The following is a 12,094-nucleotide window of genomic DNA, read 5'->3' on the forward strand; positions in this document are numbered from 1 at the left end:
AATAACCAAGCACATTTACATACTGTTAATTTATATATATTATTTTTTATTTTGTCAAAATAACATGAATATAAGGTTAAACGCTTGTGCGATGAATGGAAATGAACATACACTTTAAACCGTGTGTGTGTTCAAGCTAAAGGTTGTTAATTTTACAAGCCACCGATTTAAGTCTTTTATCCGTCGAGAAAAAACTGAAACAATTTAGATCTCACTGAAAGTTGTTTATTTGTTCATTTACACTACGTCCAGTGTGTTTTATTACCTCAGCACTTTGAATTGAAACCATGCCTGCTCCCACCAAAAAAAGAAAAAAAAAAAGGCCTGTAGAGATCAGGCAAATGTTTGATTTGACGCAGCAGCTGGTTTACATCAAAAGCTTTTTTTAAACAATAAAATCTTTTCATTCCTCTCAAGAACAAGCTGCCAATGCAATTTAAGTATAAAGAAACAAGAGAGCAGAGCAGAAGAAAATGAAGGCACAAATAAAATAGGAGTAAAACAGAAGTACTTTGAAAGACAAGTGACTTGATGATGATGAAGAAATATGTGGATTCAGGGAAGAAAAGGAAGGATGTGAATAAAACCAGCCATAGATAAAAGAAATACAAGTTTAAATATATTCAACCGGATAAGAAGAAAAGAGGAAACATTAGAGATATTTAAATTCACATAATTTTCATGAACTGTTTTTACTGATGATGGAAACATGGCTTAGCCTAGCTTATCTTATTTTAGCCAGGCTTAGTGCAGTTCAACTTGCCTTAGATTAGCACAAAGTTGAAAATCCTGACTGGTCTTAATCTACAGAAAGTTGAAAAGTTAAAGTACAGTAGAAGCTCATGCTTACACTGATGGAAAGCTTGTTCATGCTAATTCAAACCAGAATTATTTTTTTTCTAGATCATCACAGGCTAGTCAGTAACAGCAAACACAACCATAAAATGTAAATTCAGTTGTTGCTAACAGAGACGGTCAATAAGTCGCAGGCACACATCTAGCTCTTCGCACCAGAGACTAACATAGAAAACAGACAACATCAAATGTTGGTCCCTAAAAAAAGCCCAAATGAACAGCCTCTGTAAAAGGTATGAGTTTGAACTTGTGTTTTTTCTCTCTTTATTTGTTTCTGAAGAAATGAACCAGTTGACTGATAGAGTCAAAATGATTAATGAGGTGTTTTGAGCTGTTCAATATAGAGTAAGGATTGTATCGCAAGAGCAGTATATACAGTAGTCTCTAATTATTCTAGACATCATTTGACGATACCTGAGTACTATTTGTTGTTTTATTTCCTCCTGACAAATTCTTATGGGGTAAAGATAAGTTAGTAAAAGGTAAGGTTGGCTCCTAACAATACATTTATGTGATGGAATCAAGCAAAAAGAACATTTACAAAACTATTATTTTGGATTCACAAAGATCTGTCTCTACAACTGTCAACATTTTTACATCTACTTGAATGTTTACTTAAATATTTTTCATGACAAAAAATGCACTTTTCTTTTTAAGCAGCATTATCATTGGATTTCCAGACTTTTTGTCTCTCACACAGTGTTTTAGATATGATGCTGAATCTGACAAAAACACCTATTTATTCAACAGAAAATAAAACGAAAAAACTTAAAAAGACATTAAAGCTAAAAAATAATAATTTATCGACACTTATATATATATATACCTTTTTTGGTTGGCTGATGTAAACATATATCAAGAGTAAACCTTTATATTTGAAACAATTCCGTCAATAATAAATCGTACAACATTAAAATAAATATCTTAATTTTTCAAATGTATTAAAAATAAATTAGGATGAAAACGCAGATAGATATACATATATATCAATGTGCAAATTTGTTGACTGCACGTTGGGAAAAATAGAAATAAATAATTTACAAAATACATTTATAATAAACCATTTAGTTAAACATATATCTCCGACATTTTACAAGTATTTACAGCCACAACCAAAAAAAAGTGATGATATAATAGTTTTACTCTTTTATGTCATGATATATTTTTACCACCTATGTACCAGGTGTGTTTTTCGAGGAAGTCCTGTCCTCTAGTGGTGAAGACTGAATCCTGCAACTGACTATCTTCAAGCTCGAAGGCTTCACTGACCTCAGACAGTATTTATTAGTTGAGATTTAGGATCTTATAGCTGTAATTGTGTTGAAATTGAAACCTGGACATCCACGGGTCTTCCTTCTGTTCAATGTTTATGTGTGAGAGCAACGACTGTCCACTAAACTCCGACGGTGTCGTGAAGGTCTGAAGATATGAGAAGCAATGCTGAGCGACCGTCAGTCACGAGACCTGCTCCAAACAACCGTCTCTTCTGTGACTCCGCGGCGACCGTTGCTACCCACGGAAGAGAAATGTGGTGGGCAGACATCGACACATGAATGAGATCAGCGCCGTGGGAGATGACCATCCGAACAAGGTCACAATGAGGCCACTTCCTGTCAACGGATTCCTCAGGCCCGCGTGGCGACTAAAACTATGATGGCAGCTGCTGCTACCGCTGCCACCGCCAGGGTCCAGCCTCCATTGCTGGTCTGCAGACGGAAAGCAGGAGAAAAAAGGGATGAAAATATTACAAATACTGTAATATCTATTTTGTCATGTCAATAAAAAAAAAATTCAATTCAAAAGTGTGTGTGACAGGGATGGAGGCATCAGGTAAATGAAAGGGGGATGAAAGGGCACGTAAAGAAAGGAGAAAAATGAAGAGGGTTTGATTAAGCGAAAAGCAGCCTTCCTGTGAGAACGCAAACTCACAACGAAGAGAGAACTAAAATACTTCCTGAATAGATTCTTGGAACTACAATAGGTTACTAGGGTGTGGGGGTGTTAGAAATACTTGATACGGACATATATATCCCAATATTTACAATATTGTATCGAAATTCGACTGCACTGTACCGATTTAAAAATATATATATATATTATATATTTACCATAGTTCTGTAATAGTTTACAGTTTGATAAAGGGTAATGAAATGCATTTTTTTTTTTACATTTTTTGTTTACGACATGCAAATATTCACAGCGTTTGTTCATTTTTCTTTTGCAAATAAACTTCTGGTCGCTAGATGGCAGCGGTCGTTATGTCCTCACAGCTAAAGGAACAATGAAATCCCGGTGATGACTGAGGGCAAGAGGATACAGGGCAAATTCAGCAGCTTATAAAGCTGATGTTTGGACATATTTTGGTTTTAAAACCAATGAAAGCTGTTACGACTTCGTCAGCAACTCCAAAGTGCTCAGAGAATAATCCAAATATTTTCTTGTTCCTACACATCACTCCACATCGAAATATATAAATATATTGTATCCTTGTATCGTGATACGTATCGTATCTTGCCAATACACACCCCTACTAGAGCGTGAGTGTAGCTAATGTAAAGGGTCCTCATTGACTCTACAGCTTCGCTGCTAGCTTATCCTGCCCGCCGGTGCTAACGCCAACGGTATGTTGGTAAGGAAAGAAGGCGTGGCCATACCTGCTCCCTTTAGGATGCCAGCTCCTCCCACCAGCACCAAATCAAGGCCACTATAACAATGATCCCTATGAAGGGGGCGGAGAGGACAGGGGGCTGCTGGGGAGAAAACAGGAAACATAAAAGTAACCCGAAGGAGGCGGCACGAAGGACAACGCAGGGTTAGTTGTGAGGAAAACCAGTTTGACATACAGGCAGAATGTCAACAAGCAGTGGTGGCACCACGAGGCAGCAAGGTGGTGGGGGGGTGGATGGATGGATGGATGGATGGATGGATGGATGGATGGATGGATGGATGGATGGAGGAAGGGTGTGATAGGCATTTCAGGATGTGAGTTGGAACCTGATATAAAAGTGTCATCAAGCCCTTCTGTCTAAAAAAATGTTGTATAAATACATGGAGTCCAAAGAAAATAAACCACTGATCAAGTATAGTTTCTAATTACACAATTTTGGTATATTTAGTTTATTTAGAGTATGAAAACCTTACTCAAAAGCGCTGTTAAAGTAGGACAAGCTGAAAGAACTACCAAGATGGCTGACACTGCATATGACAAAAAAAAACTGTGTAAACACAAGACTATGTGAGTTTAGATACTGCAAGTACTTTTACTGAAACCTTAAGTATTCTAACAAACCACGTCCGTCTTTTTTTTTTTTTAAATCCAAATAAGCCGCTCCAGCAGATGAGGCATAGACTCAGTGGGATATTTAGAGCCAGGGCGATTATTGGAAACGTTTTTGTTTTGTTTTGCAAAACCTACCGGGTCATGTCTTCGTAACCATTTACTGTAAAAAGTCTGCTTGAGTTTGTTGAAACTTGGCTCCTGATGCTGTCTTGAAAAAACAAACCTAATCATCTGAGGATTCAAAAGTAAGTAAAAGAACACATTTTGCCTCACCACCAAAACCAATAAAAATATAAATTCAGTAAAGAATTCTGTCAGCACCGCAGTGGAGATGTTTATCCGGGAAGAAAATCTCTCCCAAGATTCTTTGTGTGTCTGTTTTGGAATAACAGACTTAGCAGAGTTGTTGTCTTTGGTTCAAACCATTTCTGTTAGCCCTTTAAACTCACCAAACTGACCTCAAATAAGAACCCTTCATGCAAGTCGTTGAACAGAAGTAAACCTAGACCTCCATTGTTGACCTTCCACCTCTTACCTGAGTTCTATCCAGAAGATTCCGGAGCTCGGCCTGGCACTGCTGTAGCTCCTGGGCCAAAGCCACTCGCTCTCGCTGACTGGAGACGTACTGCTGGTGCAGGTCAGCCAACTCGCCCTTCAGACCATCGCACTGAGAAGAGCATCAGACAGGATCTAGTGATCTAAACCTTCAGAGACGTGGACTCATCAAACCTGTTTCTGAACCTCTTTGGCCTTTTCCTCGGCCCGCTGAAGCTGACCCTTTAGGAAGTCAAGATCCTTGCTCATGGAAGACTCCTGTTCCTCAACCAGGTCTGGATGTTCAGACAGAGTTATGTAGGGGTCCCCCTCACCCTGCCCTCTTCCTGCGTGCGTAGTACCCCCCTCTGCCCTGACGGCCAGATACACGTCTTCATTCCTGCACAGAGAAGGTTAAATGTATTATTCATCAACCGACTCCAGTCAAGCGACTATGAAAGTTTTGAACTTGAAACCGTCCGGTTCATGAATTTCACAATCTCTCTCTTGGCTGGATCAGAGTCTCAAACTCAACCACTCAAGGGACCAAAATGTTCGACGCAGGCCCAACAGAACTTCTATTTATTTAACATTCTGGCAACCAGAATTCTTAATAGTTTTCTTTGGCGTAATGTGTTGGTTCCCAGAGTGGTTTGTGTATAATTGGTCCTTCAACTCTACCAAATTAAATCACTTTTCCTTAAAAGGTTTTACATTCTTTTGTTAAATTATTTTCCAGCTGCATCAATTATTAAAAGTGTCTAGATCCATTCTGGACATTTACCATTTTTGTTTGCTAGAATGGCATGTTGAGGTGATCTAGTTTTCAATGTACTTAAATGACTACTTTATTTAATTACTATCCAACTATATGTATTTCAATATTTCGCTTGCCACATAAAATGAGTTTGTGGGTCAGATTTGGCCCCTGAACCCAAATGCATTTGATGCATTTCCCAAAGAAAGTTTTGTTTTCACCACAAATATTTCTGTTGCCTCCTGATTAATTTTATTTTGCTTATTTTCGGTTTTGCCTTTACTTCCTGTTCTGCCCTCTGCTTTCTTTATTCTGGCAATGTTGAGTGCGGTTATTCAATCTTCACCGCCATATTTATACCAAGTTTCCTGCAGACCAGCGTCAGCTCGTGATCAGATCTACCTGGTAACTCCCTGATACTCTTTTGTACCAACCATTTGATGGACCATCCTTTTTGATTCCTGGCAGTTTTCTCATCAGGGTTTTTTCATACTCAATTTTTGGTGAGTTTCTGATTGAGTTTATTTTCTTTTGTGTTTTCCCTCAGTAGATGGCCTGTCTCAGTGCTACTGGGACAGACACTCCACACCAGAATAGTTATTGTAGAGATCGGGCTTTAAAGGCTGTAACCATCTTGTGGACAAATGTTTGTCTTTTGTTGTGTTTTGTATTAAATTATCTTTCTTTTGTATATTTCGATGCTCGGCGTTATAATTGTCTTTCGCTCCTGGGTCTCCTTATTTTTATAACTCTTGACATTTCCCTTTAAAACTCAGGAGGATTTTCCCCAACAAACTTGTCAGTGATTTATTGTTAACATTAGCCTGACCTTCATCCAGTTTTACGAAAGAGTCATTTTATCTGGGATTAGTAATTTTGATGCACCTAAAATAAGAAATTATTTTCCACACAACTGTGTGTATTTATGAATCCATGGAGAGCATAAAATTAGTTGATAGCCTTGACTTTGCATCTATGTCAACAGTCAAGTGAGGTCAAATAAATGTTGAAGGACTCACATGTCGTGTTGCTTCTCTTGCACTTTGGTGTTGAGATGTTCGTTGTCGTCTGCCAGCGACTGACGCTCATTACTCAGAGAAACAAACTCATCCGTGAGCTTGTTCAACGCCTCTGTGAAGAAGAACGATGGTTGTGTATCGCCGGACATGAGATCGTGCGTTGCTATGTGTTACCATAGGTGTCAGTGTTCCTGCTCTTCATCAGGATCTCCGCCCTCAGCGTGGTCACCTCCAGCTCGTACTCCTCGGTCGTGGCGTGGAGGCGCTGCAACTCGGCCCGCATCCGACACAGCTCCTCTTGCAGGGAGGCGATGTCGTTCTCCCTCTCGGCAGCCTCCTCCTCGGCCGCCTGCTGCAGGGCCAGCACCTCCTCCTGAGCTGAGCGCAGCTCCTCCTGCGCCTCCTCCAGCTCACTCTCTTTCTCTTCTTCAAGGCTATCCATCTCCTCTTGGACGGAGCGCAGCTGAGCTGAGAGGTAGATGACAGGGTTGAAGAGCCTCCTACGAGCTCTGAAGGAACTTGGAATGTAAATGCTAGTGAATACCTCCATCCATTCATCTTCCACTGCTTATCTAAGGTCGGGTCAGACTTTACTCTCCATGTCCTATAGCTCTGAGTATTGTCCCAAAACCAACTTGCAGGCATCTAGAATGCATCCTAAAAAACTACCTCAACTAGCTCCTCTCCATGACAAGTAGCACAGGTTGTACTTTGAGTCTCTACCAAATGACTGAGCTCAGAGAAACTTGACTGAAAACATTTATCTCTAGGGTGACCATATAGAAAATCCCTAAAAAGAGAACAATGCGACATGGAATGGACTTGAGCTTAAGAGTTGAGAGTATTCGGGGTCAGGTCGAGTGTTTTTTTTACGCTTCTCAAACTCGGTTAAAACATTTTTCTTGAATTCCCAGAAAGACACTTAAGCAGGCCTCTTGGAAAACAAAGAATGTTTGTAAACAATAATTGAATTAATCTGAAGCAGGTGTCTTCAACTCAACGGGCTGGGGGTCACCAGAAGTCTTATCTTGAAAATTCTGGGCATCAGGCTGGGGTTTCTTTGACCAATTTGATTTATATATTTTTGTTAATGATTCATGGTTCCACTGGGAATTTCAGTATCGTTTGTCTCATAGCATGTTTGTGTGTAGAAATCTGTTCCATCTTAACTATATCGTTAGAGTTATTTCAATGATTTGATGTAGTGATCTTTATTCCTTCAACATCTGAAGATGAACAAAAGTCCCTTTTCTCTGCCCTCATAAAAACTTGTGGCCGCAGAATATCATCTCATGGGCCACAAACGGCCTGCAGGGAGAATTAATAATAACATCAGAAAATGATATTCAGATTTTAACGAAAACAATGTGGGAACATGAGGAAGTACATTCTTCAAAATAAATGTGTCAATGATGTAGGAAATAAAATGAAAGGTAGCCTATTTTTAAGCCATTGCTCAAAAAAAGGCTCCTATTATGGCTAATGCAGAAATACAAATAATGCTAACACACTGAAGAAAAAGACGATACGAAGTCTATTGTTTGCTTAGTCTTCTTTTCTTAGAGGAGTTCTCCCCTTGCACAGCTGTGAGGGCTTGAACCTTTCTTTGCTGCAGATACATACTGTTCGTCTCAGCTTTGCAGAGAGAAAACTCTGCTGACTTTCACAGCCCTGGTGAAACACATGTACTTTTTCTGCATTACCTCTGGTAAAAGTGAACTTGCGTTTTTGCAGTTCAGGACTGCGCTGTTTGAAATGAATTAATACATGTTCTGGGGCTCAGTGTGTAACTCAGCCTCCCCGAGGCAAAACCAAGTACATTTAAAGAACTTCATAAAACTCCCCTGACGGCCCTACAAAAGAGGACTGTATGGTCACCGTGAAGATACCAACTTCAATAAGAAGTGACTTTCGCACCTTGACCCACAGAGTCAACCATCAGAGCCACGGCAACAACAACGTAGAAGGACGATACAGTGTAATCATTTTCAGAGCTCAGTAGGCGTTGCATTACATCGGGAAATGATGGGATGTTCATTGAATTAGTGGCTCGCAGCCAAAGATGATAAAGCGATTGCTAGTGTAGAGGAAGGGAAACTTCTAGAACTCTTAGTTATAGCTGTTGCTTCACGGCCCTGACCTTGGATACGTACTAGAAGATGGTTCCCTTTAAACCCTTTATCAATGTGGTTTTAATCATTTTAAGTGTGTCTTATTAAGACCCAACTTGGAAATAATCTGCAAAAGTGTCAAACTAGTACCTTGAAGTCTCTGGATCTGGCGAGTGAAGGTCTCGGCCTGGTTGGCGCTCGCCAGCCGCTCCTCCTCCAGCATCCCTGCGAGCAGACAGGAAGTGTCAGAGCAGAGCTGTTGGTCAGACCCGCCGTCATCAGATCTCACCCTGCATCTCCATCAAACTTTCTTCATGCCTCTGAGAAACGTCTCGCGCGTCCTCCAGCTCCTGCAGCAGCGTCAACATCTGAGTCCTCATCTCCTCCAGCTCCTCCTCCTTATTGTCCTCTCCTTCTTCATGTCCATCATCCTCCTCCTTCCTCATCACCTCCTTCTCTTCTTCATTCTGACCCTTCTCTGCGGGCAGGATCTCCTCGTGATGGTTCTCCTTCTCCTCCTTCAGGCTCTCGCCCAACACGCCGGGCTTCTCCTCCTTCAGGTCGCTCAGGTCTTCTGCAGAGAAAACAAATGTGAGTGACAGACGATGAAATGCTGAGGTTGGTGTTTTAGTGCTTTAGCTGAGAGGTAAACACACTGACCGGTGGAGTCCAGGAGCTCTTCGATTAGTGGAGGCAGCCTGAAAGCATCCATGTCCTCTGTGGCGTATGAGCTAATGCAGTGAAGGTGATCAAATATGCACAGAGACGAAGATCCTCACAGTCTGATCCGCTGCAGTTCAGAACTCATCCTGGCGACGGGAGAAGGGAGGGAAGAGAAGAGAAGCAGTGAAATCGGAGCATCGGACTCTCTTTATTGCCGGACTTCTGAGCCGCTCGTGTAGTTAAGCGCTGAGACAGCACATAACCCCGCCAAGGAGCTGCATTTTATAAACCCAGCGAAAAATCAAATGAAATGATTTAACATCTGAAGTTTAAGTCATGTTCACTAAGATAATAAATCTCGGTCAACCCTAAAACAGTGTTAATTGATCTTCACAGTTGCATTAAAGCTAATATAATTTAGTTACTCCATCATATGATCCCTTCTATAGTCTTTTTGCTAGTTCTGTACGAAGGGCAGCGGTGAGAAGCCATACAAGTTTATGACAAATTCTTTAGAATCTTCCTAAATCCAGATCCAACTCCAAAACCACCAGAAATTAAATAATTCTCTTTTTTATGCTTAAAACATCCCTGAAAATGCAATTTAAATATGTTGAGAACTTCTGATGTTCATGCGATCAGGCAGAATCACAGAAATGGATAATACGGAGAAGAACATAACCTCCTTAATAGAGGTCATAATAAGTGTGTTTTGGCACAATTAATCTGGTCTCACCAATCAAATCAGTATACAATTGCCATTTCATCAATTACTATTAATTATGTTTTTACTTTTATTTTGAGCTCAGTCATTTGGTAGAGACTCACTTGCTGTTCCCTGCGTTCCCATTTCACTTAGTTGACTAATGGCACAATGACCTTGTTCTCTTGTTCCTTTCCTTCAATAATTATTGTTGGACTTCTTGTATTTCTGTCATTTTGCCCTTGTGTTTCCTTTGTTTTCAGTGTCTTCTTTTCTTTTCCCTGTTGTTTCCTGTTTTTTACTCCCTGGCTCTGTGATCCCTTTGGAATTTGGTCATTTAACGATATTGGACTCTTGGGAACAAGGCAGAGACAACTCCTTGTTTTTGTTATTATTTAAAATCATGGAAACAATTAAATAATGAATCAAAGACTAATCCGCTGAAAAAAATTAAATAAATTGAGTAAAAATTGGTCTGTATCTAAATTTCAAAATTGTCTGTAATTGTTAAATAATTGTGAGAAAATGAACATAAAAAGATTACACTAGGGACTGGGGGAGGGAACCATCTTAAAGTTAAGTTCATTTAAAAATATAGTAGAGTCTACAGTATTATATGATTGAATTCAACAATATAATTAAATTTTTAAATCTGAAACTTTATAAGAATTCATTAACTGCTAGACCAGGCGTGGGCAATTACATTTCCTTGGGGATCTCATTACACATTATGTACAGCGACTGTTACGGTTCTTTCAAGCAAAAGAAACAAGAAAATACAAAATAAAAAACCTAAAAATAAAAGGAATCAATTTTAAAAGGTGTAAATATTATAAATTATTTAATATATATATCTTTGGTGTCTTTTTCAAAATTTAAATAAAAAAATATCGTTGGACAAAACATAAAGAAAAAAAGAAGAAAAGACTACGGACAAAAATATCCAACAAAAAGTCGGGAAAGCGTAGAATAAACTCATAAAAACATTGTTGAGTTGAACTTGATTAATAATGAAGTTTAATCACAATAAAATATTGTAAATGATCTGTCTCCACATTTTTTTTGATTGGTTTGTATTTTTAGTCTGACTTCATGAGGGGTATGAAAGTCCATAAACAGATTATAAAATGTAAAGTTCTGCTGAGCAACTGATCACTGTCACTCCTCTGGTCTGCTCACCAAATCCTTCAAAAGAATACTTAACGCCAATGGTTTTGTGAAACACAATCAAAAATGAAAAAATGAATCATTTGTTTCTTGTCCGCTGATCTTCTTCCGTCCAATTTATTTTCCAGTCATGGTCTTGTTTTGAGAACAGATGTCAAAGGTAAAATAGCGTCGCCAGTAAATGAAAAGTAAACCCCGGGGACACACGTGTGAAACTGTACGTGATGAATTATCGTGTGAATTATTATATAAACCGATGTGTGTGATTCGATTTACTGCATCTGCGAACACAACAAGTAGCCCTGGATGACACCAACCGATTTTTCTGAGGCGATGACAAAAAACGGCTCCACCTCCTGCAAACTAATCTGATAACTATGCAGTGTAGGAGTGTGTTGTCGTGGAGGGTCATGTGTGTGTACAATTAGAGCGTGAAGAGAAAAAAGTGCACAATTATGAAAACGTGATGACGTTATGAGTGCAAATGTGAAGAAAATGGAGTGTTGCACGGAAAGAAAGTGAGGCAACAACAAAGTCAACTGTAGAATCTATTGTGCGTCCGCACACACGCACACACAGCGGTGAAGGTTAAGTGTAGCTGAGATGCCGGCCCTTTAAGAGAGTGCCTCGGGTAGGTCTCTGTGACCTTCATCCGCTTCGTCCTGTGCCGATAAAAACGATATAAACGTACGTACCTGGTGAGACGATGCTGCTGCAGCTTCCTGCTGGTGTGACTGAGCTGCAGATCTGCTCCTCCTCCCCCTCCTCTTCTCCTTCTGCTGTCCTATATTCTCTCCTCAGCACCAGCATGATGCAGGGCGACGTCAGAGCCTCGCAGACCGCATCAGACCTCATGACGTGATTCTTTAACCCTTCGCCGTCGCGCTCAGGTGAGGAGGAAGGCGACATCGCAGTGGATTTCTACAGGCCTGGTAATTAAAGAGCTGGGAAATGTCTTGATGTCCAATAAGTCTGACTGTGAATGGAACACATTCACTCAAAATT

General features: G+C 39.9%; 1 protein-coding gene across 3 annotated transcripts; it reads right to left on the reverse strand.

Annotated features, from left to right (window-relative positions):
* Positions 1–209: 209 nt before the first annotated feature.
* On the reverse strand, positions 210–11,941 carry LOC148083761 (uncharacterized). Of its 3 annotated transcripts, none has more exons than XM_087786915.1 (10): positions 11,785–11,941; positions 9,217–9,365; positions 8,846–9,130; positions 8,707–8,781; positions 6,620–6,913; positions 6,446–6,557; positions 4,865–5,069; positions 4,671–4,802; positions 3,510–3,602; positions 2,476–2,561 (listed from the first exon to the last, which is right to left on the reverse strand). In XM_087786915.1, exons 2-9 carry the CDS (start codon positions 9,266–9,268, stop codon positions 3,519–3,521), a joined length of 1,239 nt encoding a protein of 412 aa, XP_087643041.1. In that variant the 5' UTR covers positions 9,269–9,365; positions 11,785–11,941; the 3' UTR covers positions 2,476–2,561; positions 3,510–3,518. The 3 variants fall into 3 exon arrangements, with proteins under 3 accessions (XP_087643042.1, XP_087643041.1, XP_087643040.1); XM_087786914.1 differs by having other exon boundaries at positions 3,510–3,605; XM_087786916.1 differs by lacking the exon at positions 3,510–3,602 and having other exon boundaries at positions 210–2,561.
* Between the last annotated feature and the right edge of the window lie 153 nt (positions 11,942–12,094).

This window comes from Callionymus lyra, chromosome 3 (genome assembly GCF_982586985.1).
Source record: "Callionymus lyra chromosome 3, fCalLyr1.hap1.1, whole genome shotgun sequence".
In the NCBI taxonomy this organism is placed as follows: domain Eukaryota; kingdom Metazoa; phylum Chordata; class Actinopteri; order Syngnathiformes; family Callionymidae; genus Callionymus; species Callionymus lyra.

What these genes read in the sequence shown, in the direction of transcription:
- LOC148083761 (XM_087786914.1), bottom strand. Translation starts at nt 9,268, where the DNA reads ATGGATGCTTTCAGGCTGCCTCCACTAATCGAAGAGCTCCTGGACTCC. An exon ending in CAGGAACACTGACACCTATG is followed by an intron (nt 6,558 to 6,619) that starts GTAACACATAGC and finishes TCTTCTTCACAG; the next exon opens with AGGCGTTGAACAAGCTCACG. An exon ending in CCAAAGAGGTTCAGAAACAG is followed by an intron (nt 4,803 to 4,864) that starts GTTTGATGAGTC and finishes TGCTCTTCTCAG; the next exon opens with TGCGATGGTCTGAAGGGCGA.